The 27,338-nt window shown below is 48.6% G+C and overlaps 1 protein-coding gene across 3 annotated transcripts in view; it reads left to right on the forward strand.

The window, feature by feature from the left end:
* CACNA1E (calcium voltage-gated channel subunit alpha1 E) overlaps positions 1 to 27,338 on the forward strand; it is a 218,712-nt gene that overhangs the window by 78,558 nt on the left and 112,816 nt on the right. For all 3 annotated transcript variants that reach the window (XM_054037983.1, XM_054037984.1, XM_054037985.1), the window contains exon 7: positions 14,827 to 14,930. In XM_054037983.1, the coding sequence (XP_053893958.1) occupies positions 14,827 to 14,930 (104 nt within the window). The remainder of the gene's footprint in view (positions 1 to 14,826; positions 14,931 to 27,338) is intronic.

Raw genomic sequence — 27,338 nt, forward strand, 5'->3', positions numbered from 1 at the left:
CATTTTCTGTCTAGGGGATCTGGCTGTGAAACAATCTTCCAGGGGAGATCAGGCAAATCCAGAATCTGACTATCTTCAGAAAACATTTCAAAGCCCTCCTCTTTGAGAAAGCTTTTCCACCATAAGTAATGCTCACAGTTCAAACGCCCCATTTAATCCCAAACTCCCCACAAAAACCCTGCTCTAAGCAGATTTCTGACCCTATAAAGGGAGAAATGCCAGGGATTCCGTGAAATCTGATAGGGACTTTGCTATTGATTTTATGCAGAAGATGCTCAGATTTGATGGTGATGAGAAGCAGTATGAAGCCTTGCAGTTTGGGTCCATCTCTCCTTATAACTGGAAAATGGCCTGAACTTATTTTACCTTTTGGAAACTTATGGAATCCATCCTGCTGGAAAAGCAAAGTATGTGCTTCAGTCTGAATCCTGACATTCAAGTTTCAAGCACCCAATGACAGAGCTTTAGAATGGAAACAGAGACACCACCCCAAGCTGTCAAGTTTAATAGATGATGAGAGCAAAGGACTTCACAAATATTGCATAATGAAAACCTCGTCAGCCCTGTAAGTATGTAAATATTAACTGCATGGGAATAGTCAGTCTAAGTTGGCAAGGCTTCAGGAGGAGTCAACTTTAGAGCAAGGATTAGAACTCGGGAGTTCCTGGCTCCTGGGTTTGTGTTCAGACCACTAGGTGGCACCTCTTTCAAACTTCCTCTGCATAATAAAAAGGCTCTGGAGAGCCAAGGAGTTGTGCATGGGGAAGGTGTTAGTAATGGCTGTCAATGGAGTCCCGAGTTAGAGCAGAAGGGCCTCCTAGTGCAGAGGAGTTGTGTTTGCTCTTTTTAGAGTTCTGAGAATTAGGGCAGGGTGGGAGTCTGAACTCGCCAAACCCCGACTGCCAGCTCATTGAAATGTCTGAGTCTGAGCTGCCAGGTTCTAGGGTGATCACAGCAGCTTTGACGCGTGGGAATCCAGTCCCCAGTGAGTGGGCAGGAGGAGAGGCCTGGCCTAGAGGGGAGCAACCTGCACAGACTACCCCATTTGGGGAGCTGGAGGGGAGGCAGGGGCCCAGCTGCGAGTGGAAGCAGCTAGCTATGGGGACTCAAACCCAAACTGTGCAGAAGGATTTGGGTTAGAATCGGCCAAATTTTAGATGAACAGCAGAGCCTGAGTCTGACCCACGTGAAGATTCCTAGAAACATCCCCCTGCAATTCCCCTGCTTTAGCCCCCACATTGCGCCAACCAGAGCCAGCCACCACCCCTAACGAATCAGCCAGAAGGATCACAAGTAAGCCATGAAAGGGTCTTCCTCCAGTGCCAGAGCTGGGATGGCTGCCTCCACAGGGCTTCCAAGTCCTGCCAGAGTGGAACCGAGGGAATAAACTTATGTCCTAAATTCAGATCCCCTTGAAAGTAGGAGGAACCTGCATTTTGCCTACAGTGGCCAACTGTCAGCTCAAAGGAGAAAGTAGAAACTCAGCAGCTGAGCACAGCATCGCTGGCTCTGGGGCTCTGGCAGGACCCTGACTCTCGAATCCTCAGGGTAGCGTGTGTATTCTTAGTCATATGACACCCATAATTGACCCTCATGCCACAGCTATGTACTCATGCCTTAGCGGTGCTCTGTAGAGCAGCAGTCCAGCTCCTAAGAGCCAGCAGCCCTTGTTCTGCAAAGGAAATTTACCAATTTCCTTGTTAAGCTAATTTAGAAAAGCAAAGCATTTTCATTCAAACCATGTACAGTAACTGGGGAGCCGATGGATGCCAGGCACCAGCGCCAGGAATAAAGCACGGCCATGCATACAGGAGATCAGATTACAGCTATTAAAATGAAGAAGTAAATCTGCTTCCTTATGGACAGCTCTGCAGCGCGTGGCAGGGTCTTTGGGGCTGGGACGGGGGGAACGTCGTGACTTTTGCTTGTAATATACCAGCCATGATGGTTTTTCCTACTTGGTCTCATTTTTGTGTGCTCATCCATCCATGTGTCCATCCCCCTAAATGGGATCCATCTTCCTTGGGGATGTGTTACATGTCCGGACAGGCCAGAGAGGAAGAGGTTTGAAGATGAGGTGGTAGGCAGCACTCCAAGTGTAATTGTAGAGATGGGTCTGAGCCATAGAATTCAGACCTGGATCCCAACATCTCCAAAGTTTGCGAGTGTTTTGCCCAATATTGAGAGACGACGGAGTTGCAAAGTTTGGGACTGGATCTTACTCTTGAGGTGCTGGTGGTTTCATGCCCAGTGTTCCTGTTTGGGCTGATTGCTAGAAAATACCCTTCCTCTCAATGAGATGTCGTTCTAAAACCAGCTGGGAACTTTAAGGCAGACAGAGTTACGCGGGTGTTGGACAAGAGACTACTGGAAACATCTGCCTTTCTCTCGTCCCCCAAATCCTCTTGTTCACATGTACAAACGGGAAGGGTGAAAGGCTGTGGATCTCTTCAGTGGTGATTTTGACCTTAGCGAATATCCTTAGTTTAAAACCTTTCTTTTGTTACTTTTGCTTTATATGAAACTAATATCCCTCCTGTTGTGATGAGATTATACAAGAAATTCTCCCTCGTCAGCCACTTCCACCTCACTTTGCCCTCAAGCCAGGCAAGTATTTGGCATGTCAACCTGCTGCTGAGTTTATTTCTGACCTGGAATGAGATTGTCTCATGTCTGAGTGATGCCATAGTGTCCTGGAGAAATCCCCCTCCTCATTTCTAAGCCTTTGAAATGCCCCAACTAGAGACAATCCCTGTGGAATCCTTCTCAGGTCTCTCACCAGGCATACTGGAATGAGATACTCTGGGCAGATCTCCAGCCAAACTGGATGTAGTAATTAAAGATGTTAGTTAGTTATTGTAATACTGAGCCTTAGAATATTACTTAAAGACTCCCCGCATCCTGGGACATCACAGATGCTACTTATTCATGGCAGCAACTGTGTCTCTTGCTGGAGTTATCCTTGTGGACAGGTGGTAGCATTATTGCCAGTAGCATGGCAGTATTAATGGGTCTCTGTGTGGGTGAACTTGAGACTGGGTGGAAAATTCCTAGAGGTCTTGCCAGAGGCATGAAATGAATACAAGCTCTCCAGCGGCCCATGGCAGACATGACTAACCATGAGGTTTTCTTTGCAGAAAGGTATAGATTGGCACAATTATAGGCCAAGTTTGTGTACACATCATTTTTTTTCCACCACAGCACAATCTATTCCATGAATAGGTCATGGGAAGCTGGTGATGGTAATGGTTGTATGTTATACCAATCAAACTCTGGGCATCTTTGGCCTGGATTCCAGCACCAGTGAGTGACTATCTGCTAATGTAGACGAGTTTGTGCAGGAGGGTCCATTGCATACAGGCTGCAGAGACTTTTGCTTGTGTTTTGTGGGGATAGGTGAATTTGGCTACTTTTCTTGTCAGGAAGTTTAGGTTATAGAAATTCTGAGGCAGGGACTGTCTGTCTGTATAGGCCCAGTGGAGTCTTGATCCCTGCCTGGGGCCTCTAGGTGCTACCGCAGTACAAAAAGTAACTCAGAAAAGGAACAGAGACTAGCTGTTAAAATGGCACGTTTGTATTTATTTTTAGGTAGGAGAGGGTCCCTCCACCCATGGCAGGTGCATCCCATATGAACACAGACCGAGGAAGGATACATGTAGGTTGCAAAATTGCTCTTGAATTCCACTTAATATATTGATTTCTTTGGATTTTTAAAAGCCCAAATGAGGCCTTATTTTATATTCTGCATGTCCCTTACAGTTAGTTACAAATGCAATCTCAAGAGAAGGGTTCCAGCAGCAACCCCACCAATTATGGAAGTAGGCATAACTAATAGAACTGTACAGGGTTCATATAAATACATCCCCATCCTCTGGACATCCACTCCTCCAACAGCGATTTCCTCCCCTGGAAACTGAATTAAAGAGACTAGACTTGCAGTGAGCTCTGAAAGGCAACAGGATTGGGCTCTTTTTGATCAGAAGGTGAGCACATGCCAAAGGCCCATGTGAAGACCACCCTGCAAGGAGCCCCCTTTCTATTGCACTGGAGGGGATTCTGCTCAAGCACTGTTGCGCAGCTCAGCAGTGTTAGCATGACACAGGGAGAGGGTCAGTCAGGCCATTTATAGGTCCATGGCCAACACCCAGAGAGCCAGTGCAGATCCCCAAGCTAAGTATCTGAATCCAAAAATCCAGAGTAAAGACAGAGTAAAATTTGGAGCTGGTGGGGTGAGGGAGTGGGAGAGAAATGCTAACAAAAATGAAATACTATGGTGAAGGCTGGTCCTGATTGATGCTGAGCACTCCCTGCTGGCCATGAGAATTGCAGGGGATCAACCCCAGTCAGGATCAAGCCCATCTCATATGTGTAAATCAGCCCAGGCAACGTTCTGTGCTAGCACTAGATTCTCTTCCACTAGAAAACAAGTTACTCTTCTTTAATTGAAAGGAAAAAAAGTTAAACTTACAGTGCAAAAAGGGATCAGAACCTAAAACCAGCCCCTAAAAGCGTGTCCCTTCTCCCTCCAGCCTACCAATCTTCTCTCAACTGTCACAGGCTGCTCGGCCTGTCCTGGGCTCGCTTTTCTAACCACTGTCTTTGCACATGAATAGTTGATGTTGCAAGGATTATATTGTAGATCGAATGCAAATCATTTGGGTTTGGTGGAGACATGACAGCACGTGTCAAAATATCATAAACACAAGAGGTCATATGGCTAGGGTTAGGATGTGCTTGGTTTCCTGTCATGATGGGCTTCAGTTGAGAGGTGTGTGTTTGTAATATATGCACCGTAGTCCTTTATTCTCCTGTGAAAGCTGTGCTTTTGTAGCAGTTCTCTCTGCTAAAGGGCCAGAGAAGGAGCTGTCCATTTCGGGCTCAGTCCTGCGAGATGCTGAGTGCTCTGGCTCAGATCTAGCAAAACACTGAAGCTCATATGTACCTTTAAGCACCTGAGTAATCTCAGTAACTTCTGTTTAAGGACGGGTGCAAGTGCTTTACCGGGGGAGAGCCAGGTTGCTCAGCACCGCGCAGAATGGAGGCCTCAGCTTTGCCAGTAGAGGAGGTGAGCTTCGGAGCTGCTAGACCAGAACTTAAATCTTGTTAATGGCTGTAAGGATGATGACAATGTTATGTAGACCTGAGCAGCCGCCGCGGGGACTACAGCTGGCTGGAATCTTTGTGGCCCCCACTGTGTGTGTTGGCAGCTGCACTGGCGCAAAGTGAGCGTTAAACCTCAGTGCTAGGGAATCGCCCCGACTCGGCCCTTGCAAGGGGACCCTGCCCTGGTACAAAGCAGGTGCAGTTACACCAGTGGGCTGTGTGAGACAGAGGGCTGGCTGAGCCAGTAAGGGGCGGGCAGCGGCTTGGGGTTGGGGAGCACAAATCCATCCCACATGTATCCCCCAGCTGAGGGCCTTGGCAAAACTGGTGTGAGCTAGGGGGTGGGCTGGGATTCAACTCAGCAGCAATATCTAACAAAGCCATGCTCCATTTCTGCCCCCTGATGAGACATGCCCCATACCCAGTGCCAAAGCAGCTGAGTTGATTGCTGGTGGGTGAGGTGGGGTCCTTGCCCCGCCCCCGATGGCCAGTGTTTATCAGGAGGAGGAAGGGGCATTGCAGGTTAAGATGTGGGTATGGCACTAGTGCAGATGTGGGGGACCTTACGGCGGCTGTAATGAGAGAGGGAACGTGGTCCTAGGGGAGCTGTTCCACTGTGAGCGTATTCAGTCTTTTCCTTGGGAAACGCTTGTGCCCATTTTCAGGTGCAGCAAACTGAGATTCTCCTTTGCCCATGTTCTCCTCTCCCAGTTCCCCGAGCCGTGGGGGCAGGACCGTCAGACTAGAGATCACCTTAATCTTGCCAGGTTCTGCCACACCTGCTGATAGCCCTGGCTAGGCTGGGAGGGGCTGTCAGAGAGGCTGTCAGAGCAACGTCTTAGGGCTTCTGAGGATGAATTGGGATTCCTTATGTTTGGGACTCAAGGAAGAGCAGTGTGGTCCCGTGGAGAGGGCACTGACCTGGGGCTCAGGACCCCTGGGGTCTCTTCCCCGCTCAGCTACCATCCACCCATATCAGACACTCCTCTCTGGTGCCCCTCACAGTCTAATGTATTTATCCTCTACACCCCTGTGAGGCAGGGCAGGGCTATTCCCCTGCTACAGAGGGAAAAGAGAGGCCCAGAGAGAGTGACTGGCTTGCTCAAGGTCACCCAGGAAACCTGCCCTGCTCCATGGCCTTGGGGTGAGTCCTTCATCCTGTGCCTCGGTTTCCCCAGTTTGCATAAGACCAATAATCCTGAGCCACCTTTATACAGCGCTTTGAATTCCACAGATGACAACGTGTTCTCTGGGCGTTATTATTAAGTAATAATCCTGGTGAAGTCGCTTGTAATCTGCTGCTGAATGCCGCTCTATAAGGTTGAAAAAAAAAAATCCCAGGGTTCTGAATTCCCTGGGAAGCCTCGCTCCAATTGAACTCCCGTCTATAGCCTCACTAAATCTCTTTGCTGGTTTCCAGCGGCTAGAGAGGGCTGCGCTCCCATGCGAATGTTCAGCGTGCCGTCTGAGGTCTCTTTTCACCGAGTCAGTCAGGGAGCAGGATGTGTTGCGTTGTTGAGCTGAACAGCTATTTTTATTTCCCCAGGGGATAAAGTAAATGCCTTTTACTCAAGCGTGGGCCGTGCCCAAGTACAGCGTGCAACTGCCATAGAGAGTGTCCGGCTCACCAATCAAAATCCTTCCCTTATTGTCTCCAACATCCTTCTCGTTCCCCTGCTCGGTCTTGACCCAATTTACAACCCCCGCCCCCAATTCCATCTGCCCAACACACTGTATGTAGCTTGCGCTAAACTAGCTGTGTGGGGAAGAGAGAGTGCAAATCGTGGGGAGAGTTCTATCTAAATCTCCCCTCCTCTAGGTAGTTTTAACTCACCCTCCATATCAAGTGCAGGACATGTGTAAATAACACAAGCAATCCGTCTTGTTCCCTGTGTGATCCTGCGCGGTTGTGCTTGCTTGGTCGGGAATGTTTGCTCGCTGTCCTTGCCAGCCACAGGGAGCTGGTGGGAGGAAGCGTTGCATGACGAGGCAGAGCTCACCTTGTATTCTGATGGTGGGGTGATCCGCGGCCAGGCTGGTAGCTGGTGGAAGGGAGTTTGTAGCTGTGGCCAGCTGCAGAGAGAGCCCCGATCCATCACCCAAAGTGTAGTTAACGTCAGTATACCTAAGGCACAGAGCTGCTATGGTCCTGGGGAAGCAACTGACCTCTGAGATTGCCAGGTCCCCATGTGCTGGGGGCTGCCAGGAGCATCTGAATGTGGAGCTTGCTTGACTTCGAACCTGCAGCCCGGGAGTGTCCCAAGGCTTTGTGACAGTGACTCCTCCTACCACGCCTCTCCCTCTTGGGATGCTGAAGCCCCAGGGCAGTCAGGCAGCACTGGCATGGCTGGAAATCTTTTGGGCACCCAACTGCCCCCTGAGCCCATAGGCTCCCAAATGCCTATCTGCACCTGGCCAAGCTTTTGAAGATGTTTCTTTTAGCCCCTCTATGCCTCAGTTTCCCTGTCGGAAGAACGGGCGTAATACTTTATAATGTGGGGGTGCTGATAAGTGAGCGTAAAGCAGTTGGAAATCCCCTGACAGAAAGGAGGGTGGGGAAAAAAGCCAGTATCAATCGTCGTTAAAGGCTCTCGCTGACCTGGGACTCCACAAGCCTCGGCATTGCCAGAGTCACTTTGCATGTCAGGAGGAAGCTTGTCTGGTTTGTCTCCAAGTTACTGCATTTCTTGTCTCCCTCCCCCTTCCCCCCACCCCGGCTCCCTGTCCCTTTGGCGCGTCGGGCAAACACTGTCTCCCTCCAGCTGGTAAAGTCCATGGTGATTTTTCATCTCTGCTCCTGCTCTGAAGAGCACTTCAAACACAGCTGCAGATGCTGCCGGCGGTGAGGCTGGAGCGTCCTGGCAAATCCATGAGAGGCTGGCATTTGGGGGAGCAGCAGAAAGACTGGAAAGGAGACTGCTCAGTGGCCTAGCTAATTAGAACTGGGGACCTGGGACTTCTTGGGAGGGGTCAGGCCAGATGCTCTGGGTGATCGGGAAAGGAATAGAGAGCTTCCAGATCAGGGATGAGAATCTGCTTCGGGTCAGTAGTGACAGAAAGTTCTTACCTATTTGGTGTTGAGCCCGTTTCCCATTTAACGGGTGTCTGTCGCTCCCACACCCCTCCGGCACTGACATGCAGAATGCCCGGATATGCCCCCTGCCTAGAGGAGTGTGTCCTCCTCCATGACAGGAGGGAGATGGCTGCATGGCTGCTGCCCACGCAGTGCCTCTTTGGTAGATAAAGAGAGGACTAAAGAGTCCAGCGCTATAAATCCGGCACTGGCCCTCCTGCAGTCAGTTCACATAAAAGCATGAAGGAAATAAACCAGCCAGTCCCTTAGGCTGTGACCTGGAACCAGTTCTTCTTGGCAACTTTATCCTGATCTGTTTTACCTGGAGTCAGAGTCCCCAGCACTGTCTAGGTCAGGTGCATGATTATCTAGGTTATAGTAGTGCATAGAGGCCCCACTTGAGGTCAGGGCCACGTTGTGCAAGATGCTGTCTGAACACAGAATAAGTCAGTCCCTGCCCCAAAGAGCTTACAGTCAAAATGGGCTAGACAGAGAGGGAAACAGAGATGTGAAGTGATTTGCCCAAGGTCACCCCATAGGGCAGTGGCAGAGCTGGGAATGAACCCTAGTCCAGTCCCCTACCCACTAGGCTATGCTGCCTTAAGCATCTAGTAATGGCCAGGGTGTCTCGTCATCTACACTGGGGTGGGGGAGAAGGTGGCTTAATGCAAAAGGCAATGTCAATATTAGGGAAACAATCGTCACCCCAATCCCAGACAGGACCTCTGTGCTTTCAAGCTTTGATAGATTTTGATCAATTCTGCCCTTCGTTGTGATTCATTCCTATGCACTGTTACTTTCCTGGTTCTAGCTGGGGCTGGGAGTGGCTGAGTGGGCCCAGATGAGGGGGCATTGGTAGGGATCCAACCACTCTCACATTCAGCACGCCCCAGACTCCTAACTTCCCAGAGGTTTGCTTCTATCAGTCGTTGTGGTTCCTGGAGCTACCACCCAACGCCCGTGTCTACCCTCAGATACTGCCTCTCATTATAGACTCATGAATGTCAAGGCCAGAAGGGACCATCATGATCATCTAGTCTGACCTCCTGCACATTGCAGGCCACAGAACCTCACCCACCCACTCCTGTAACAGGCCCCTATTCTCTGGCTAAGTTACTGAAGTCCTCAAATCTTGATTTAAACGCTTCAAATTACAGAGAATTCCATCATTTACATTAGTTCAAACCTGCTAGTGATCTGTGCCCCGTGCGGCAGAGGAAAGCGAAACCCCAGGGTCTCTGCCAATCTGAACTGGGGGAAAATTCCTTCCCAACTCCAAATCTGGCGATCAGTTAGACCCTGAGCATGTGGGCAAGACCCACCAGCCAGACACCCAGGAAAGAATTCTCTGTAATAACTCAGAGCCCTCCCCAGCAAGCTCCAGTTAGGAGGCAGCTATCTGGCTCACCCCACTGCTCGGGAGGGTTTCACACCAGCTAAGCTTTGTGAGGGCCTCAGGCTGATTCCCACAAAGAACATGTGTGAAGGGGGAAGCTTGGACGGCTGGGAGGCCAGCTGGAGGTGAGATTGCTTGTTACCATGGGGGGTGTGGGGGGTGGGAGCTGTTATGAGAGTTAGGTCATTGGGAGGAATCATGATGCTTGTCAATAGGGGCAGGGAAGGGATGGCTCCCCAGATCCATCTTTCCAAGCCATGGTGAGCAGCAGGGCACAGGGACATGCTGGAAAGGGAGGATACCAAGGGAAGCTCTCAAAATGCAGGGCCTTTGGAGAGACGTGTGAAGGACTGGAGGGGAATGAACCTCTGCCTCGCACCCAAGCCCAGCCTGGCTGAGGGCAGATGCCTTTGGAGAGATGGGAGCTTTGCTTCCATTTTTCCAGTGCTTTACGAACTGGGCTTCTCCTCTCATCTGGCTTTGATTTCGCGTCTTCCCCAAAGGACTTGGGAAAGGCAAGAGACGCCCCTCTTTACACTGCCTGCAAAGCGTGGAGAGACACGGGTTCTAATCCCCCCTCCGCCACCGCCTCCTCATCCATCCGCCCATCTCTCCCGCGCTCCTCTCCGGAGGTTAATGTGATAATTGCCATGTGTGACTGTTTACTTCAAGAGGAGGTGGCACCGCCCCCAGCTGGGCAGGTTCGTCAAAGAAAACATTGCCGCTGCGTCACGGCTGAAATTGCTGGTAATTGAGACCATTTTCCCGGCACAGGTGCACCACCGCCCCCAAGCTGCTTTCACCGTCTGTCATGATCCCCCTCTCGTTTGTGTGTCACTCTCAGTAATTAGAGTCTGCAGGTGAGGAAAGCGAGGCAGAGACAACAAGAGAGCGACACAAAGCCTGGGAGCATCAGCAGGCAGGTCTTAGGGCAGAGAGACCGGCAGTGACTGTATGTCACTTGGGAGGGATCAGGGAATGGGCTGTCTGCCTCCGTGGCAGGAGACGGCCGGGCAGCTGGCTTGGAGAGGAGCCTCCTTCTGATTCGGGCGTATTTTCCACCCACTTAGCACTGGAGAAACGGCTGTCGGGTGCGGGGCACTGGAGTATTAGGCCCACGTTCGTGAGCGGGAGGGCTCCTGGACGGTGGATGTAGTCCCATCTAGCCCTTTTTTACTACCTCCCAACACTCAGTGTCACAGTCTGTTCTGGGCTGACGGCAGGAGCTGCTTCAAAGCCTTGATTCAGTCTTTTCAGGAGCATTTAGTGCATTTGAGTCACTTTCAATAAAAGCCTTTGGGAGGCAGGGCAGGGCTGCGGGGCACAGAAAGTGAGGAAGCAATGTCACAGCTCAGGGGTTTTAGGCAGCAATTTCTCATCTCCTAAGAGGTTCCCCCCCACCCCCTGCAGATTTTTTTTTTTTAGACCTTCCAGTCTTTGGAGATTACTTTTCTTTTTGAAGAGACTCATGGTGGTCCCTACACTGGCCGATCTGGAGATGCGCTGCTGATGACTCAGATGAAGATGAGGGCTTAATTAGCGTTAGGAAAAAAAAGAATTGTTCATTCCAACAAGATTGATGCCACCTCCCCCAGACGGTCACGTTCTGCCGCATCACTGCTCGGGCCGGTGTCATGCGCAGATGACTTGACAAGAGGACGAATGGGAACTGGGAAGTGGCAGGGAGGTGGAGAGGGGGCACTGCTTTATTAAAAGGCTCAGTGAATAATTGTATTGAGATGTCACAGAGCGATGCTCGCTAGAAGCCTTTTAAGCTAATACGGTTTGGCCCTGTGGTTAGTGCTCTCCTGGGTGCTGGCATCTTCTCTTTCTGTTTCTCTGAGTCTCACCAGTGAGGCTGTAATGCAACACGGTTGATATGCTATTAACAATGACACGGTCAGACTAGACGTATGCTTGGAATAACCCCAAACTGGAAGGACAAAGGTTGGCAGCCTCTAGCTGAGATGCCAACTTCACTGCATACAATTCTTCTTTCTGAACCCAGGCCACACCTCACAGATGCAAACACTGTGGGTTTTGTATTGTTTAGCATGGTGCGGGTGAGACACAAGGGAGCCCCAAATGAAATCAGGTGGGGAATGTGCAAAGAGAGAAACCTCACATTCTATTCTGTGCGTGGCCTCAGGCCTTACCTCCTTGGAGAAAAGGATGGGTATGCCCAGCTGCCGGGTTTGGATGGGATGGAAAATTCTCCAGAATCCAAGGGTGTTTGGATTTGGTATTTTGCTCTGGGCTTATCTCTTCCTTAATTGTAATGTGAAACCTCACCTCCCACCCATCCACGGGCTGGTCGCACCCTAGTGGGAGGCCATTACAATGATAGGTATGATTTTAGTGGAGAGTGAGGAGGAAATGTGTCCCCATCCACCCACCTGTCAGGTCATGATGTGGGGACAAACAGTGTCTGTGTCCCCAAGTCTGGTCAGCTGCAGCGGGCTGGAGGGGAGGTGACAGAGAGGGCCGGGTGCCAACGCTTGCACTGCCTATGATGGTGTATAGCTAGAATCCAGGCTCTGTGGGGAGGAAGTGTTTTTACCCCAGCTTGAAGATGGCACTCTGGAACTGGTGGAGGAGGAAAGGGGAGAGGCACAACATTTCAGCCTGGGTTTGGCACTGTGAATCCCTGTCTGTACCGAGCGAAGAGCGCCAAGAGCGTGCTACCGTCGTGTGGGGCAGGGGAGGGCGACCTGAGATCCCCTGAGGTGACTGGCTCAGGCAGACGCTGTCAGCTGTCAGAGTCTCTGCTGCTTTTCAGTTGGGGGAGGCCTTCTGAGGGGTTCTAGGTGATGGAGTGGGGAAATGGCTTCCCAATCTAGACTCAGTGTGTGAAAGGAGCTGGCTGGCCTTGGTCCTAGGTATTCACCCACTTTCTCAGCTCACTGGCACCATTGTCAGTCCCTGTGTAGGAGACCTCAGTCCTGAAATAATGGGTGAGTGAGGTATATTATCAGAAACAGCAGGGCTGGAAGAGCAGAGGGTCCTGAAGGTCGCGATGGAGATGTATTTATACAGCAGTTTTGAGGGGGCTGGCCCTGGAATAGCAAGGAGATGCTGCAAGTCAGCCTTGAGGGGCGCCAGCAGAACAGTGTGACAGGGCCAGGACTGGAGAAGCAGAGGCTGCTCTGTGGGTCAGGCTGGCAGAGCTGTGTGGGTGAAGTTTACACAGCACTTGTCTGCTCCATGCCTGGCCTGAGCCAGCATTATCAGCTGCACATCCGGAAGAGCAATAAATGAGTCAAACTGCCACCTTTCTCCCTCCTCTCAGACGGTTCTTGTCATCAGTCAGTTCCTTTTGGGATAACGAGGAGAGGAGCAGTGTGTCTGTGCCCGTTCCCTCCTTTGGCACAAGTCCTGGCTCCATGTTCCAGTCCAGAGGAGGAAGGTTGTGTCGGAGGAACGCCAGAAGTCCCAAGCCAAATTGAGGCTGCTGCTTTCTTGCCACACTAGAGCAGAGAGCACAGAACTGCAGGAGAGGTGGGGAAGAGAAGAGAGGTTCCTGCTTCGTGTGCATGGGATGACCCATATTAGGGGAAGGCTGGGGCTGTGCCCGTTCTGCCCCTCGGAGGGCAGCATTTGCAATGTGTAAGGAGACTGAGAACCTCCCCTGGTTTGCTTATAATGGAGCAGATTGCAGCTGCCTTCTCTAGTATGCCAAGGCATGGCCTGCTGAGACATTCTGTCTCAGGGTACGATTCTCCATCCTTTATTTGGATCAAGATGAAACATTGCTTGATAGGACTGGTAGTGTCTGTGGCTGTACTCCAGCTCATAGGCTCATAGACTTTCAGACCAGAAGGGACCATCGTGATCATCTAGTCTGACCTCCTGCAGCTAAATTGGTGCCATTCTCTCCATCCCAGCCAGTGGCCCATGCCTGGCATGGGCTTCCAGCCGCATTAGTTCTATTCCAGGAGACACCGACATGAGCGATATTCATTTGTTTGTTATTCGTCTTGTGCTTCAGTAAGGCAATGCAATAGCCAAGGCCCCATGTATTGTGGGGTGAGGCCCCCTAAATTCTCTGGCACAGCCTCCAGCCCACGGCCTGCAGTATTCGTCCCCTTTGCACCCCAGCCCAGCTCAGCAGACAGCCTGCTGCGAAGAGCCAGCCCAGCTAATGAGTCAGTTTAGCTCCCCTCCCTTCCCTTTGGACTTGGCTGGAGGGAGCAGCTTGGGGAGAAGCACTGGAGCAGAAGCAGAGGAACTGGGACTCTGGAAGAGTTTGCATGCAACCCCCCCAAGTGCCCAGCTCCTGATGTTTATGTAAAGATTTGGGATAAAGACTCTTCCTCCGCCAGAGCCGGAATTCTGGCCTTATGCCATGGTGTGCAGTGTCAGAGCAGACTCGGCATGCAGATCTTTGAGCATTGACTGTCCAGGAAGCTCATAAGCCAGCAGCAGCTCAGTACCATGTAACTTGTTCTGTGCTGGGCACTCAGTGCTTTCCATGCAGGCCAGCTCTAACGCTCACAGCTCCAGTTCCCTTCTCAACCTCGCCACCACCTGGCCCAGCTCTGAGCCCAGCCCCGCAGCCCCACTGCAGGTGACTGCTGCACATTCCCTGGGGAAACAAGGGCAGCTGAGCCGGTTTAGAGCAGCTTCCCTCCCACGCCTCAGTTCTCCTTCTCAGGCCTGCTGTGGTGCCGCTCTGCAGATATCCCGGCTCCCCAGACTCCTGCCCATATCCATCAGGGCAGCGTGGGGAGCAGAGCTGTCTGAGCATGGCACGGCTCCTCAGCCTAATCCAGCCTAGTGGTGAGAGCTCCAAACAACACCTCTCCAAGGTGCTACAAGTGGCTCCTCCCTGGTTGGATCAGGGCAGGTCTAGATATGCTCTTGGCTCAGGACGGGAAGATGCCAAGCCAGTTTCTCCCTCTCTGGCTCCTGCTCTGCTCTTTAAAGTGCCGTACAAGGGGGCCTGTGCTGGTGTGCTGCACCTGACAAGGACAGTACAGGACAGCACAGGCAGGGTGGAGGCCGGGGGGAAAGGCTCCCATCCAGTGCTGGGTACCAAATGGCAACTTCAGTGAATTACATGGGGTGGGAGGGTGGCATAGTCAGTTCTATGGCACTTGGGCAACATGCAGGATTCTGCAGAAGGCTCCGTGGCTATGGAATCCCGAGGCACACAGGGCCCTGGTTATAGACCCTGGGGGATGAAGTAACCGGAGCCCTTCATGGTCACACAGAGGTGGAATACAGTGTAACGTTGTTGTTTTTTCCCTTTCAGACCAATGATGCCTTAGGAGCCACCTGGAACTGGCTGTACTTCATCCCCCTCATCATCATCGGCTCCTTCTTTGTTCTTAACCTTGTCCTGGGAGTGCTTTCCGGGTAAGCAAGCTGTGTTCCCCTTCTTTTGGGTCCATTAGCCCCTGTTAACCCTGCTTTGTCCTGATCCAATCACTGGTTGCTTTTGGATTAGCACTGGGGTATTTGGGAGCTTGCTCGTGCTCAACCCTCCTTCAGCGACTCCTCCTGGGAAGGCTTGGTCTGCAATAGTGTTTCTAGTGGAGTCCCAAAGCGATCTGTTCTTGTCCATAAGCTACTTAACATTTGTATCATTGACCTGGAAGAAAACATAAAATCATCATTGATCAAGTTTGCAGATGACACAAAAACTGGGGGATTGGTAGATAATGAAGGGGACAGACTGATCTGGATTGCTCAGTAAATTGGCACAAGCAAAGAATGTGTTTTGTTAACATGGCTAAATGTAAATGTAGACATCTAGACACGAAGTATGCAGGCCACATTAGGGGATGCAGGACTCTCTCCTGGGAATCAGAGACCCTGAAAAAGATGTGGGGGTTGCGGTGAATAATCCGCTGAACATGAGCTCCCAGTGCGGCACTGTGGCCGAAAGGGCTCAAGTGATCCTGGGATGCGTTAACAGGAGAAGCTGGGGTAGATAGACTCAAGGAGCTCAGTGTATTTAACTTAGCAAAGAGAACATTAAGGAATAACTTGATGACAGTCTCTAAGTACCTTCACGGGGAATAAATATTTCATAATGGGCTCTTTAAACGAGGAGAGAAAGGTCTAACACAATCCAATGGCTGGAAGTAGAAGCTAGACAAATGCAGACTGGAAATAAGGTGTACATTTTTAACAGTGAGAGGAATTAACCACTGGAACAATTTCCCCAGGGTCACAGTGAATTCTCCATCAGTGACAATTGTTAAATCACAATGGGATGTTTTTCTGAAGGATACACTCTAGGAATTATTTTGGGGAAGCTCTACCCCCTGTGCTGTACAGGAGGTCAGGCTAGATGATCACAATGGTCCCTTCTGGTCTTGGAATCTATGAATAGCTGTGAACTCGCTCATAGCTGCATTGTTCCCTCCATGGCTGCCTGCTCAGAAGTGCAGCCACTAGTGGAGTAAGGAAGGCCCCCTTGATGCAACTGTATCAGCAAGACTAATGTATCTCACGCCTCCTGGTCCCTCCCAACTCATCGATGTGATTGCACCACTGCTGCTGCTGGTCAATCCTCTTTTGGTCTGGGCAGGATGTTTGGTATTATGATATAAGTGTCTCTGGAGCTTCAAATGCCACTTGAAGTTATCGATCGCGCACCGTTCCCTTGACATGGCCCCAGTCTCACCAGACGTTTACTTTTCCAAAGAAGAAAACAGTAGGTTTAGAGTTGGCTTTGTCTCACCCTTTTGGACATTCTCTACTGGGCTTAGTGCACAACACAGACTTCTGCCCTCCACACCACCTTCCCTACTAATCCTCAACACACCAGCTCTACACATCTCAGCAGCTTCCCCGGGGGAGGAGGGTGCCACAGGTTGGACACACAGTCGATCATTTGCCTAGCAGGCGGGTTGCTGGGCCCTCTCACTCATTCCAGCCTCTGGTATGATGTGAAAGCTCAGCCCATTTCCAGCCTTCCTGAATCTCCCAAGCTGTGCTAAGCAAGAGACAGACAATGTAACGGGCTCTGGTGCCATACAGCCAGCTGCTACTGTCTCATTGTGGTGTTTGGAGGTTCACCCAGACCAGGAAGGGGTTCTGTCACCACCTGCCCTGTAATCTTGGGGTGACTTAATGTTGTGCTTCTGTGGCTGAAAGCGCTAACACCAGCAGCCTGCCCACAAGCACAAGGTCTCATCCTGGCTTCCACCAGCCCAGTTACTCCTGGCGGGGTGACCCCAATGGCCATTTCAGTGCCGAGTCTCCCCAAATGTGTCCTCCCCAAGTTCTTAACTACCTGACACTCTCAGACTTTTCACCTCTGGTTCGCTCCCCCCCCAAAGGTGTGAAACCAGCCCCCCAGTTATTGGTTGCTTTGGCTCCCACACTCCACACAGTTTGCACACTGAGACCTGCTTGGGATAAAAATAAACACAAGATTTATTTACTAGAAAAACCACAGATTCAGAACTGAAATAGTAGGGGAGAGCAAACACATACCGGTTACACAGAAAAGAAACATAAAAGATGCAACCTCAGACTTCACACTTCTGTATTAGATAAAATCCCTTTGCTAATACAAGTTATCTATTACCATTGAACAATTTCCCAGCATACCCACCAGCCTTTCATGGATAGCTTCCCGCCTACAGGCTGTGCCTCAAGTTCTGAATGCCTTTTACTTCCAACCCCATCCATATTTAAGGGATTTGCAGGTTTATTTTCTTCAGTCATTATAGATATTCAAAGTGGGGAAATCCTCAGGTGTCTCAATGTCTTTCCACTAACTTCAGTGGCCCAGCATTGTCTTTTCCTGGATTGTTCAATGGATCATTATTCATTACTTGTCTGGTGTTGTGTAAATACCTGGTTTGGAGGGTACCTCGCCTTCTCTGATTGCTCACTGCCCTGCTGTGAGGTGGGGCCGAAGTTTATGAGCTCAGTTCTCTATATATACTTGAATTCATAACCATGCCCTGCACGTGTCTCATAATGATCATTAAGTTCAGATACAAGCTTTAATAAAAGACCTTACTCGATACATTTTTATAAAACAATACCATTGGCTCCAACCAGTTGACTCAGCTGCTTATTCTTTGGGGTTCAACTCCCCTGTTCTCCACTTGGGGTCTCTGGACCTGCATTGTCACTCGCGTCTCGTTGTTATGATTGATGCAGTGCCGCATGATGCTTTGTGTTTGGGGGTGAAGATATGTTGAGTCATCGAGATGGGACTTTGTATTGGTACCACAGGATCATCATGGAGGGCGATTGCTCCAAGTAGCCAGCCAGAGCACTTATAGTTCCATCACTACTAGCACTACACACGTACTTTGCTCTCTCTATTCTTGTCTGGCTCCTCAACCCCACCTAGACAGGGACAGTCAGCACAATCTGAATGGAAAACACAGTCTAGGGGGTCTTTCAAGGGCTGGTCTGAGCCAGCCATGGTGCTGGGATCTCTTTTAAAGCCAGGAATGGCATCTCCTTTGGCTGGAGAGCTAAGAACACTGTCGTGACAGATGCCTCATGAGCTTCTGGAGGAGCCCGTGAAGCTGCAGTGGCCAGGGACAACTGGTGTGCAGATAAATCCTGAACTGCGAAGTGGCGTTGGCAGCAAGAGGCTGAACTGGAGTGTTTCCTTCTCTTGCGGGCTTTTACCTGGGTGGTTCTGGCTGAGCAGCTGAGCCATCTCACTGTGGGGCAGAGCAATGACGGCAGGAAGGGCTGGCTGTTCTCTCCTCGGTGTGAAGTTTGTATTTTAATGTAGCCTGCCATTTGATGCCAAAAGCCGTCAGGGAAAATTGTCTGGATCGTTGTGTTCCTGGGGGCAGCTGACGGGAGGGGAGCGAGTGTGTGATGTATAGTTTGGGTGTCAGGTGGGGGGGTGTTTGAGGTGTAGGGTGTGGGCACAGACAGAGAGTGTTGGTAGGCGGGGCATAGAGGGATAGACCTGTAGCATGTGCTACTGGCTGGTTAGCTATGGAGCTTGTGGATCAGGATATAGGGCATGGGCGTGGCTATGACATGTGTATGGCTGTGTCTACAGTTGGAGCTAGGGGTGTGATTCCTAAATAGACATACTCGTGCTAGCTCTCCTAGAGCTAACATGCTAAACAGAGCAGTGCAGCTTGGGCAGGGGTGAGCAGCAGCTCAGGCTAGCCATGCTGAGGGGGCACCCAAGGTGGCTAGTCCATGTTACCTCTTGCTACTGCCTGTGCTACCGTGGCTACATTTCTATCTTCAGCATGCTAGCTTGATGGGACCTAGTGTGAGTCTGTCTATGTGAGTTGGAAATCACACCCCCAGATCCAAGTGAAGCCATTGCCTGCATGTGAGAGAGTAAAGTGAGTATAGGATGTGGCTATGTGTTTTTGCTCTTTGTGTGTGGGAGTGGAGGGGGTGACTGAGCTGTGTGTGAGTGGGGGATGTGGCTAGGAGTGTGGGGTGTGGCTAAGCTGAGTGTGAGGGGTGGATGTGCTGTGAGTGAGTGCGGGGTATGGCTGTGAGTGCAGGGTGTGGCTGTGGGTGCAGGGTGTGGCTGTGAGTGAGGGGTATGGCTGGATGTGGGGGATGTGGCTGAGCTGAGTATGAGTGCGAGGTGTGGATGTGTTGTGAGTGGGTGCAGGGTGTGACTGTGCGTGCAGGCTGTAGCTGAGCTGTGTGTGAGTGCAGGGTGTGGCTGAGCTCTCTGTGAGTGCAGGGTGCGGCTCTGAGTGCAGGGTATGGTTGAGCTGTGAGTGCAGGGTCGGGTGCGTGTGGACAGTAGCGTTGTAACCGTTTTACTTGTCTCCAAGGACATGAGAGTTTAATGAAACCCATTAGCTGGGGATTGAAGAGAAGCAGAGCTTCTTGTCTCCATGGTGATGAACCATGGATGCACCAGCATGTCCTGAAATACTGTCAGAGGCTTAGAGCATGAGATGAGCAAGAAGAGAACAATTTCAGCAAGACAATCTCCTCCTTAATCCTCGTTTTCCATCATTCCGGAGGTCTGCACAGAAGGACCGAACTGGGGCTGTCCAAGGACAGCCATGTGGGGGGCAGAAAATGTATCCCACAAGCTGACTTTCCATTAGTAAAGCCCGGGAAGCTCAGTGCAGGACTGTGGGCTTCGTAGCTCAGTGTGCTGCTCTGCATTGTGACACGTGGCGTCATGCTGGTAGGACAATAATGACTTGACACTCCAAATGCCTGGGAATAAATGGATGCAGCCTTTCTGGTTTCTGGGGTGGCTCAGTGCTTGGAAGGGCCCTTTTCTATCGTTAGTCACCTAACACATCCAGGCAGCTGGAGAAGGAATGAGTTATGACAAGGACACCACAGAAACAGCAGTGTCTTTTGTGACATGCATAATGATCATTGTCCTATACTATTTAATGTCGCCTCTGAACACCATTGAGACACCATGAACTACTAGGATAATGACTTGGATAGTAAATAGGGGGTAATGGAGGGAGTATAATAGCTGTAATGTCAGATAAGTGTTCCTCAGGTGTCATCCACTGGCTGATTATGTCAAACCCAGATGTTTATTCCTCTTCGATATTAATGTCAGACAATCAACTCAGTGTCCCAGCTTAGTGCTAGTGGGAGCAGTGGTAGAGATGCTATTTTTCATATGAAACATTCCCATCTCACTGTAGAGCTCCTTAAGTAAGAGTTGGGATATTGATCCTAGAATCCAGGTTGGCATTATGCCTAATTCATTTCTCCTCAAGTTTCAATCCATGATGGTTCTCTTCTTCATTTCCCGTTCTAAGTGGTTCTGTAGAGTTTGTGAGTACTGCTGAATTGTTGTTGGATACCATCCAACAGGCAGCTATTACCCAGCACTAGATGGAGTAATTCCTGTTTGTGAAGTTGGTAAAATGCTCTGGGATGTTTCAAGGTTCAGGATCGAAAATTGGAACTGTCCTTTCTGCTCTTCTCTCAGATTAGCTTACAGAGCTGGGCGAAAGTTTTCAGTTCAATAGTAAATTCGCTGAATAATGCAGTTTCGGGGCGTTTGAGACTATTGGCGAATTTGTGTAAAATTTGTCGTATAGTTTCAGCTGAATAAAACAGAGGGGAAAAAATTCTTAAAAGTCTAAATGATCCATTTAAACATTTTGTTTTGAAATGAACTGTTTTGTTTCAAAACACCATTTTGAAAGGAAGTTCAAACAGTTAAGTTTGACCAAAACTAAACTTTTTCACTTTTTTGTTTTGGAGAGAAAAACCAAAATATTCAGTTTCAGTTTGAAGCAAACCAGATATTTTTGTTTTTTTGATGTCTTGGTTTGGTCACCGAACTAAATAACCAGTTATTCCCTCAGCTCTCGCTGATGTCGGAAGTGGTCCCACTTTCTGCTTGTTCCTGGTGGTCTGTAAAGTAATTCCATATGTGGGTGATCTTCTCTATGTGGAAAAGTAATCCCTCACAACAGTAGACTCTGTGGGGTGTAAATCTGCTGTCTGTGGTGGCAAGGAAGAGGTACGCTCTCTTTGCCTCCTTCATGGCAACGATGGAGGTTTCTAGGAAAGTTGGTCCGAATTTGTCTGTATCAGACTTCATTTTTTCATCTCTCACGCTTAAACTTTCTTCCTCACGTCTTTTTCTGTCATAGATCCTTCAAGAACGGTGGCAATCTGTGTGCGCAACGGGATGGATGGGAGTGCTTTATAGCAGACATCAGAGATAGTGGTTGTATTGCTTCATTGACTCTTCTCTGTGGCCTCTTGGCAGGGAAGAGTTTTCCATAATTAAGTTCTGGAATCTGGCTAAGTCCAAGAGTTTTTTGGGGGGCAGACCATAGTGGGGGTTGGGTGGGTTTCTCACTATCTTGCAATAAGGGAGAGTTATTTCCTCCTAGAGGAGGAAGTGGTGCTACTGGAACTGGGTGGTTCTTGCATGACTAATGTTCATGTCCAGCATTAGGATTCAGGTCAGAGTGTGTCCAGGTATCTGTTGGTTCAGAGTATGCCTATGAGAAACGTAGTGTGGAAGGTTAGGATAAGAGGCTTGGGCTAACCTGTCAGAAGCATCATCTACACTGACGTTAAAATCTTTCAAGGCAGTGAGTTTTGTGCACTTAATCACCATGTGGGTTTGTGGAGGTCTATAGATTTCCTAGGTTAGTCTAATCTCAGGAGTCACAGATTAAGTAGATGCATTCAAAGGATTTTGTTTTTAGTGAACTTTTCGTGCATTTGAGCCCAGAAGAGAGGCGAATGGCTATTCTGCTTCCATATTTGCCCTCCTTTGCTCTGGGTGTGTGACGACTAGAGTACCCTAGGTAGATGAGACAATGTGAGCTCACCTGGTCCAGCAGTGTCAGCCAGCCAAGAGCCTGTGATACAGACCAGGTCGGGTGACCCATCAGCAGTAAGACTGTGGTTGGCAAAGGGTCTGCTGATCACAGATCTTTCTTTGCTCTGTGTGAGGCTGAGATCTTGGTGTTTGTCTGTTCTGGGCCTGTGTAAGGTAACTGGTTGCTGATTGCATTGGATTGGAGATAGCTGTCTAGTGATCTTCCGAGGCACCAGCTGGCATTTCCACTGTTTATTTATTCTTATGAGGATTTGTATTGGGACGGGATGCAAGTGGGTGGCTGGTCTAATTGGCAGTGGTGATGATCTAGTGGTGTGCCAGATACCTAGGGAACAGCAAGCCTGTTCAGTTCCCAGGAGGACGGAGATAGGTGAAGATTTGGGCTTTTGCAAGATGCCCAGGCAACAGACCGAGAGTGTGACATTCCTGCACACGTTGCCATTGCAGTGCTGCAGGAGGGGGCGAAGCTTCACTCCAGAGCAGCAGAAAGTCAGATGGCTGTGGGGAGGAGGGGCATACTGTGCATCGCTGTGACTTGAGCCAAGGAAGAGAGCACCTCCACTACCTGTACAGGCCTAGTGTGACAGGGAATCTGGGCTGTTCCCTTAATATCAACTACTGGAGCATTAACAGGGGCCCAGTGGAGACTTTTATAGAAAAAAATGTAGAAAACTCTTAATCTGGGATGCACAGTCAGATGAAGTCTGATTGTCATGAAAATGCGCATGCGTTAGGCTTTGGTTAGAACACATGTTGTTTGACTTCTTTAGCCTTTATTACATTTATAATATGTCATTTGTTCCTAGGGTTTCTGTTGTGTTAGGGAAGTATTTGGGACATACTCCAGAAGCCAAAAACCTCGCTTTAAACTCCCAAGTGTCATAGTTAGACTAGTATCAGGAGGTAGCCGTGTTATTCTGTATCTACAAAAACAACAAGGAGTCTGGTGGCACCTTAAAGACTAACAGATTTATTTGGGCATAAGCTTTCGTGGGTAAAAACCTCACTTCTTCAGATGCATAGAGTGAAAGTTACAGATGCAGGCATTATATACTGACACATGGAGAGAAGGGAGTTACTTTGCAAGTGGAGAACCAGTGTTGACAGGGCCAATTCAATCAGGGTGGATGTAGTCCACTCCCAATAATAGATGAGGAGGTGTCAATTCCAGGAGAGGAAAAGCTGCTTCTGTAATGAGCCAGCCACTCACAGTCCCTATTCAAGCCCAGATTAATGGTGTTAAATTTGCAAATGAATTTTAGTTCTGCTGTTTCTCTTTGAAGTCTGTTTCTGAAGTTTTTTTGTTCAATAATAGTGACTTTTAAATCTGTAATAGAATGACCAGGGAGATTGAAGTGTTCACTTACTTATAGTTAGACTGCGTAAACCTAGGGAGTCTGTCACGTCTGGACTCTTGCACAGGTCTAGGTTTATTAGCAGTCAGATAGCTTGGGACATTGAGGTGCTATGGTGATGAAATGCCTAGACATAAAATAAAATATTTCCATCAAGCTATTGCAGTGCTTTGTGGAATAGCGTCTGAGACAATCGGAGTGAGTGTCAGTCTGAACGCGTCTGAGCTCTGGGGAAGTAGAGTCAGGGACAAAGAAGGAAGCCACATCTCCTTCCCCAACTGATTTTAGGCTAGCTTTACAAGCAAAGATTCTGAAAGCCACTGGGGAAGCCATGACATGGAATGTGAACCGGGACATTTTCCCTTGTGACTCATGGAACCCAAACGGGTTGTTTCTAACAGAGCCCCGCAATGCTTTCCTCTGAAATCACATACTCTCAGCATCCCAAAAACATGCACTGATCTGGTCTGGGCTCAGGAAATCATCATCTGATGCCAACAAACCTGCCAACTAATACCCTGTCTCTAACCGCTCCTTCCCTGGGTATGATCCATCAGAAACTGATGGCTGGCTAGCTCCAGCAGTACAAACACCTCTTCTGAGATCCAAGAGCCCTTCCAATCTCGCTTCAGACATGGGTTTGGCACGAAGACAAAACTTGTAATGCTGACGGGCACTCTCCAGGGGCCAAACTTTCACACTTAGCTCTATTATGCTATTGGCAGCATTTGACGTATTCAATCATGAGCTGTCACTGACCTGTTGGACCTCACCAGTGGTAGATGGAGTCAAATTAAGCTGCTTAAGTTACACTAGCTCCTTCCTCTCAGATAGCAACTCCTTTCTGAGAGCTGTCATGGGCCCAGTTCCTCAGGTCTCAGTCCTATCACCTGTCTTATTACACACGTGTGTGACTGCTGTGTGAAATCGTGAGATGATATGGAATACAGTGTCGCCAAAGTGCTCCCAACACTCTGCTGCTCTACCTCTCCTCTAGGTTGTGCAGTGCTGTCTCACTGCTCTTCCAGTGTCAGAAGGTGTTAGCAATCTTGTGTGTCCTCAGGAGAAGATGATGCCGGTGGGAAGTGGGATGCATTTGAAGGCACCAATGAAAATTGTGACCTCACCCTCTTTTGAGGGTGGTGCCATCCTGTAAAGGTGGTGCACAACCTAATGGCTACCCAGATAGCGTGTAGATTGGAAACCGCTTCTTTCACCTTTAGCTGGCCAAGAGGCTCCGTCCTAACCTCTTAGGGTATGTCTTCACTGCAATTAGTTGGACTGGCTTAGCATGAGGGGAGTGTCCTCCCTGCAAGCGCTTCCTGTGTAACGGTGTCCACAATAGTGCTGTACTAGCCCATGTGCTGGCATGGATTGCTGGTGGCATATTACGTGGTTCTTAGTGGTGTATTACACTTGGCCACTCTATGATTGCCTTTGCAAGGTGTGCCCGCTCTCTCCCGTAACGTGAGCTGCTGTCTGTAGCACTGACATGGGAACAATACTTTGGGTAAATAACCTTCAAGTAGACTTACTCATTATGAATGCCGACAGTTCTGAAGGCGAAAGCCAACAGCATTTGGCAGCAAGAGCTTTTACTTAGGGATGTCAAACAATTAAAAAAATAATCTCATGATTAATCATGAGATTTTTTTTTAATCATGATTAATCACAGTTTTAATCACCCTGTTAAACAATAAAACACCATTTATTTAAATTAAACATTGGATGTTTTCTACATTTTCACATATATTTATTTCAATTACAACACAGAATACAAAGTGTACAGTGCTCACTTTATATTATTATTTTTATTATAAATATTTGCACTATAAAAAAATAAACAAAAGAAATTGTATTTTTCAGTTTACCTCATACAAGTACTGTAATGAAATCTCTTTATCATGAAAATGCAATTTACAAATGTAAAATTATTATATTTTTATATAACCACTCAAAAATAAAACAATGTAAAATTTTAGAGCTTGCAAGTCCATTCAGTCCTACTTCTTGTTCAGCCAATCGCTAAGACAAACAAGTTTGTTTACATTTACTGGAGATAATACTGTCCACTTCTTATGTACAATGTCACCTGAAAGTGAGACCAGGCGTTCGCATGGCACTGTGGTAGCCGGCATTGCAAGGTATTTACATGCCAGATATGCTAAACGTTTGTAAGCCCCTTTCATGCTTCAACCTCCATTCCAGAGGACATGCTTCCATGCTGATGACGGGTTCTGTTCGATAACAATCCAAAGCAGTGCAGGCTGACGCACATTCATTTTCATCATCTTAGTCAGATGTCACCAGCAGAAGGTTGATTTTCTTTTTTGGTGGCTAGGGTTTTGTAGTTTCTGCATTGGAGTGTTGCTCTTTTAAGACTTCTGACAGCATGTTCCACACCTCGTCCCTCTCAGATTTTGGGAGGCACTTCAGATTCTTGAATCTTGGGTTGAGTGCTGTAGCTATCTTTAGAAATCTCACTTTGGTACCTTCTTTGCATTTTGTCAAATCTGCAGCGAAAGTGTTCTTAAATCGAACATGTGCTGGGTTGTCATCCGAGACTGCCATAACACGAAATATATGGCAGAATGTGGGTAAAACCACAGACCAGGAGACATACAATTCTCCCTCAAGGAGTTCAGTCACAAATGTAATTAACACATTATTTTTTTAACAAGTGTCATCAGCATGGAGGCATGTCCTCTGGAATGGTGGCCAAAGCATGAAGGGGCATACGAATGTTTAGCATGTCTGGCATGTAAATACCTTGCAATGCCAGCTACAAAAGTGCAAATGCAAAAGTGCAAACAGCTACATTTACGATGAAGAGATCGCACTACAGTACTTGTATGAGGTGAATTGAAAAATACTATTTCTTTTATTTATCTTTTTTACAGTGCAAATATTTGTAATCAGAAATAATAATATAAAGTGAGCACAGTATACGTTGTATTCTATGTTGTAATTGAAATCAATATATGTGAAAATGTAGAAAAACATCCAAAAATATTTATAATAAATTTCAATTGGTATTCTATTATTGAACAGTGCGATTAAAACTGCTACTACTTGTGATTAATTTTTTTAATCAAGTTAATTTGTTTTGAGTTAATTGCTTGAGTTAACTGCGATTAATTGATAGCCCTACTTTTAATGAAGATTGTCATTAAGGAATCCAGTCTGCACACCACAACGTAGCGCACCTGATGGACTCTCTGTTTCTTTCCTGTGCACTAAACATAAAGGTGTCATTTGGGGGCATTTCCCCAAGTGAAGGGCTTTACTGATCTCACACCCCAGCTTATTGCCAACTGGTAGCACAGGAAAAGGATTTCTTGGATGGCACCTCTACCGAAATGCTGTGGAATCACAGCAGAAATGGAGCTGGCAAACATGGGGTTAAAAAGCAATGGAGAAAAAGGGAGATGTTAGACAAGAAAGCACAGCCCGGGTGGAATTGTGGGAGAGCACTGGCGGGCTAAGCGCACCCGCGCATGATTAGCCAATGTTCTCACTGCAGAGTATTGGGGGTTGCCAGGCCAGGCTGAAGCAAAACCCAACCTCAAGCCTGTACCTTCAGCTGCACCTGGTAAATCAGGCTTAATGCCAGGTTAGAGCTTTTACTGTGTGGACGGCAGAAGGGTTTGGGGCAAGACTCAGGCTAACAAGGTGCAGGCTAACTCTCTGGTGAAGACATACCCCCAGATACGGAGTTAGCCACAGTGATTAGGGTTTTTCACACTAGGAGACTGGATTACTTACCTGACAAAGAAGAGATGGTTTCTATCATTTAGAGATGGTGCAACACACAACTGCGCAAGCTGCTAAGCAGAACAACTCAGCAGGAGAATGTTACTCTAATACTCTACTCTCTGCTAATCCAATCCTGGGGTACAGTTCAAGGTCTTGCTCATTTTCTTTCAAGTCCTACATAGGCTAGCTAACTCAAAGGCTGCCCCTCTCCCTCACTTCATCAGGGCAGCTGCTTTCATTAAGGACACAATGGGTGATAGAGCTGAGATTTGAATGTGCACAAGCTGGAGAAAGGGCATTGGACCAGGTAATTTACTGCCACCAGAAATCCGACTGAGCCCAAATCTTATAGCCTCTAGGTTATATTGCTCATCTCTTTCAGCAGTCAGCCTT

Source organism: Malaclemys terrapin, chromosome 8 (assembly GCF_027887155.1).
Source record: "Malaclemys terrapin pileata isolate rMalTer1 chromosome 8, rMalTer1.hap1, whole genome shotgun sequence".
In the NCBI taxonomy this organism is placed as follows: Eukaryota; Metazoa; Chordata; order Testudines; family Emydidae; genus Malaclemys; species Malaclemys terrapin.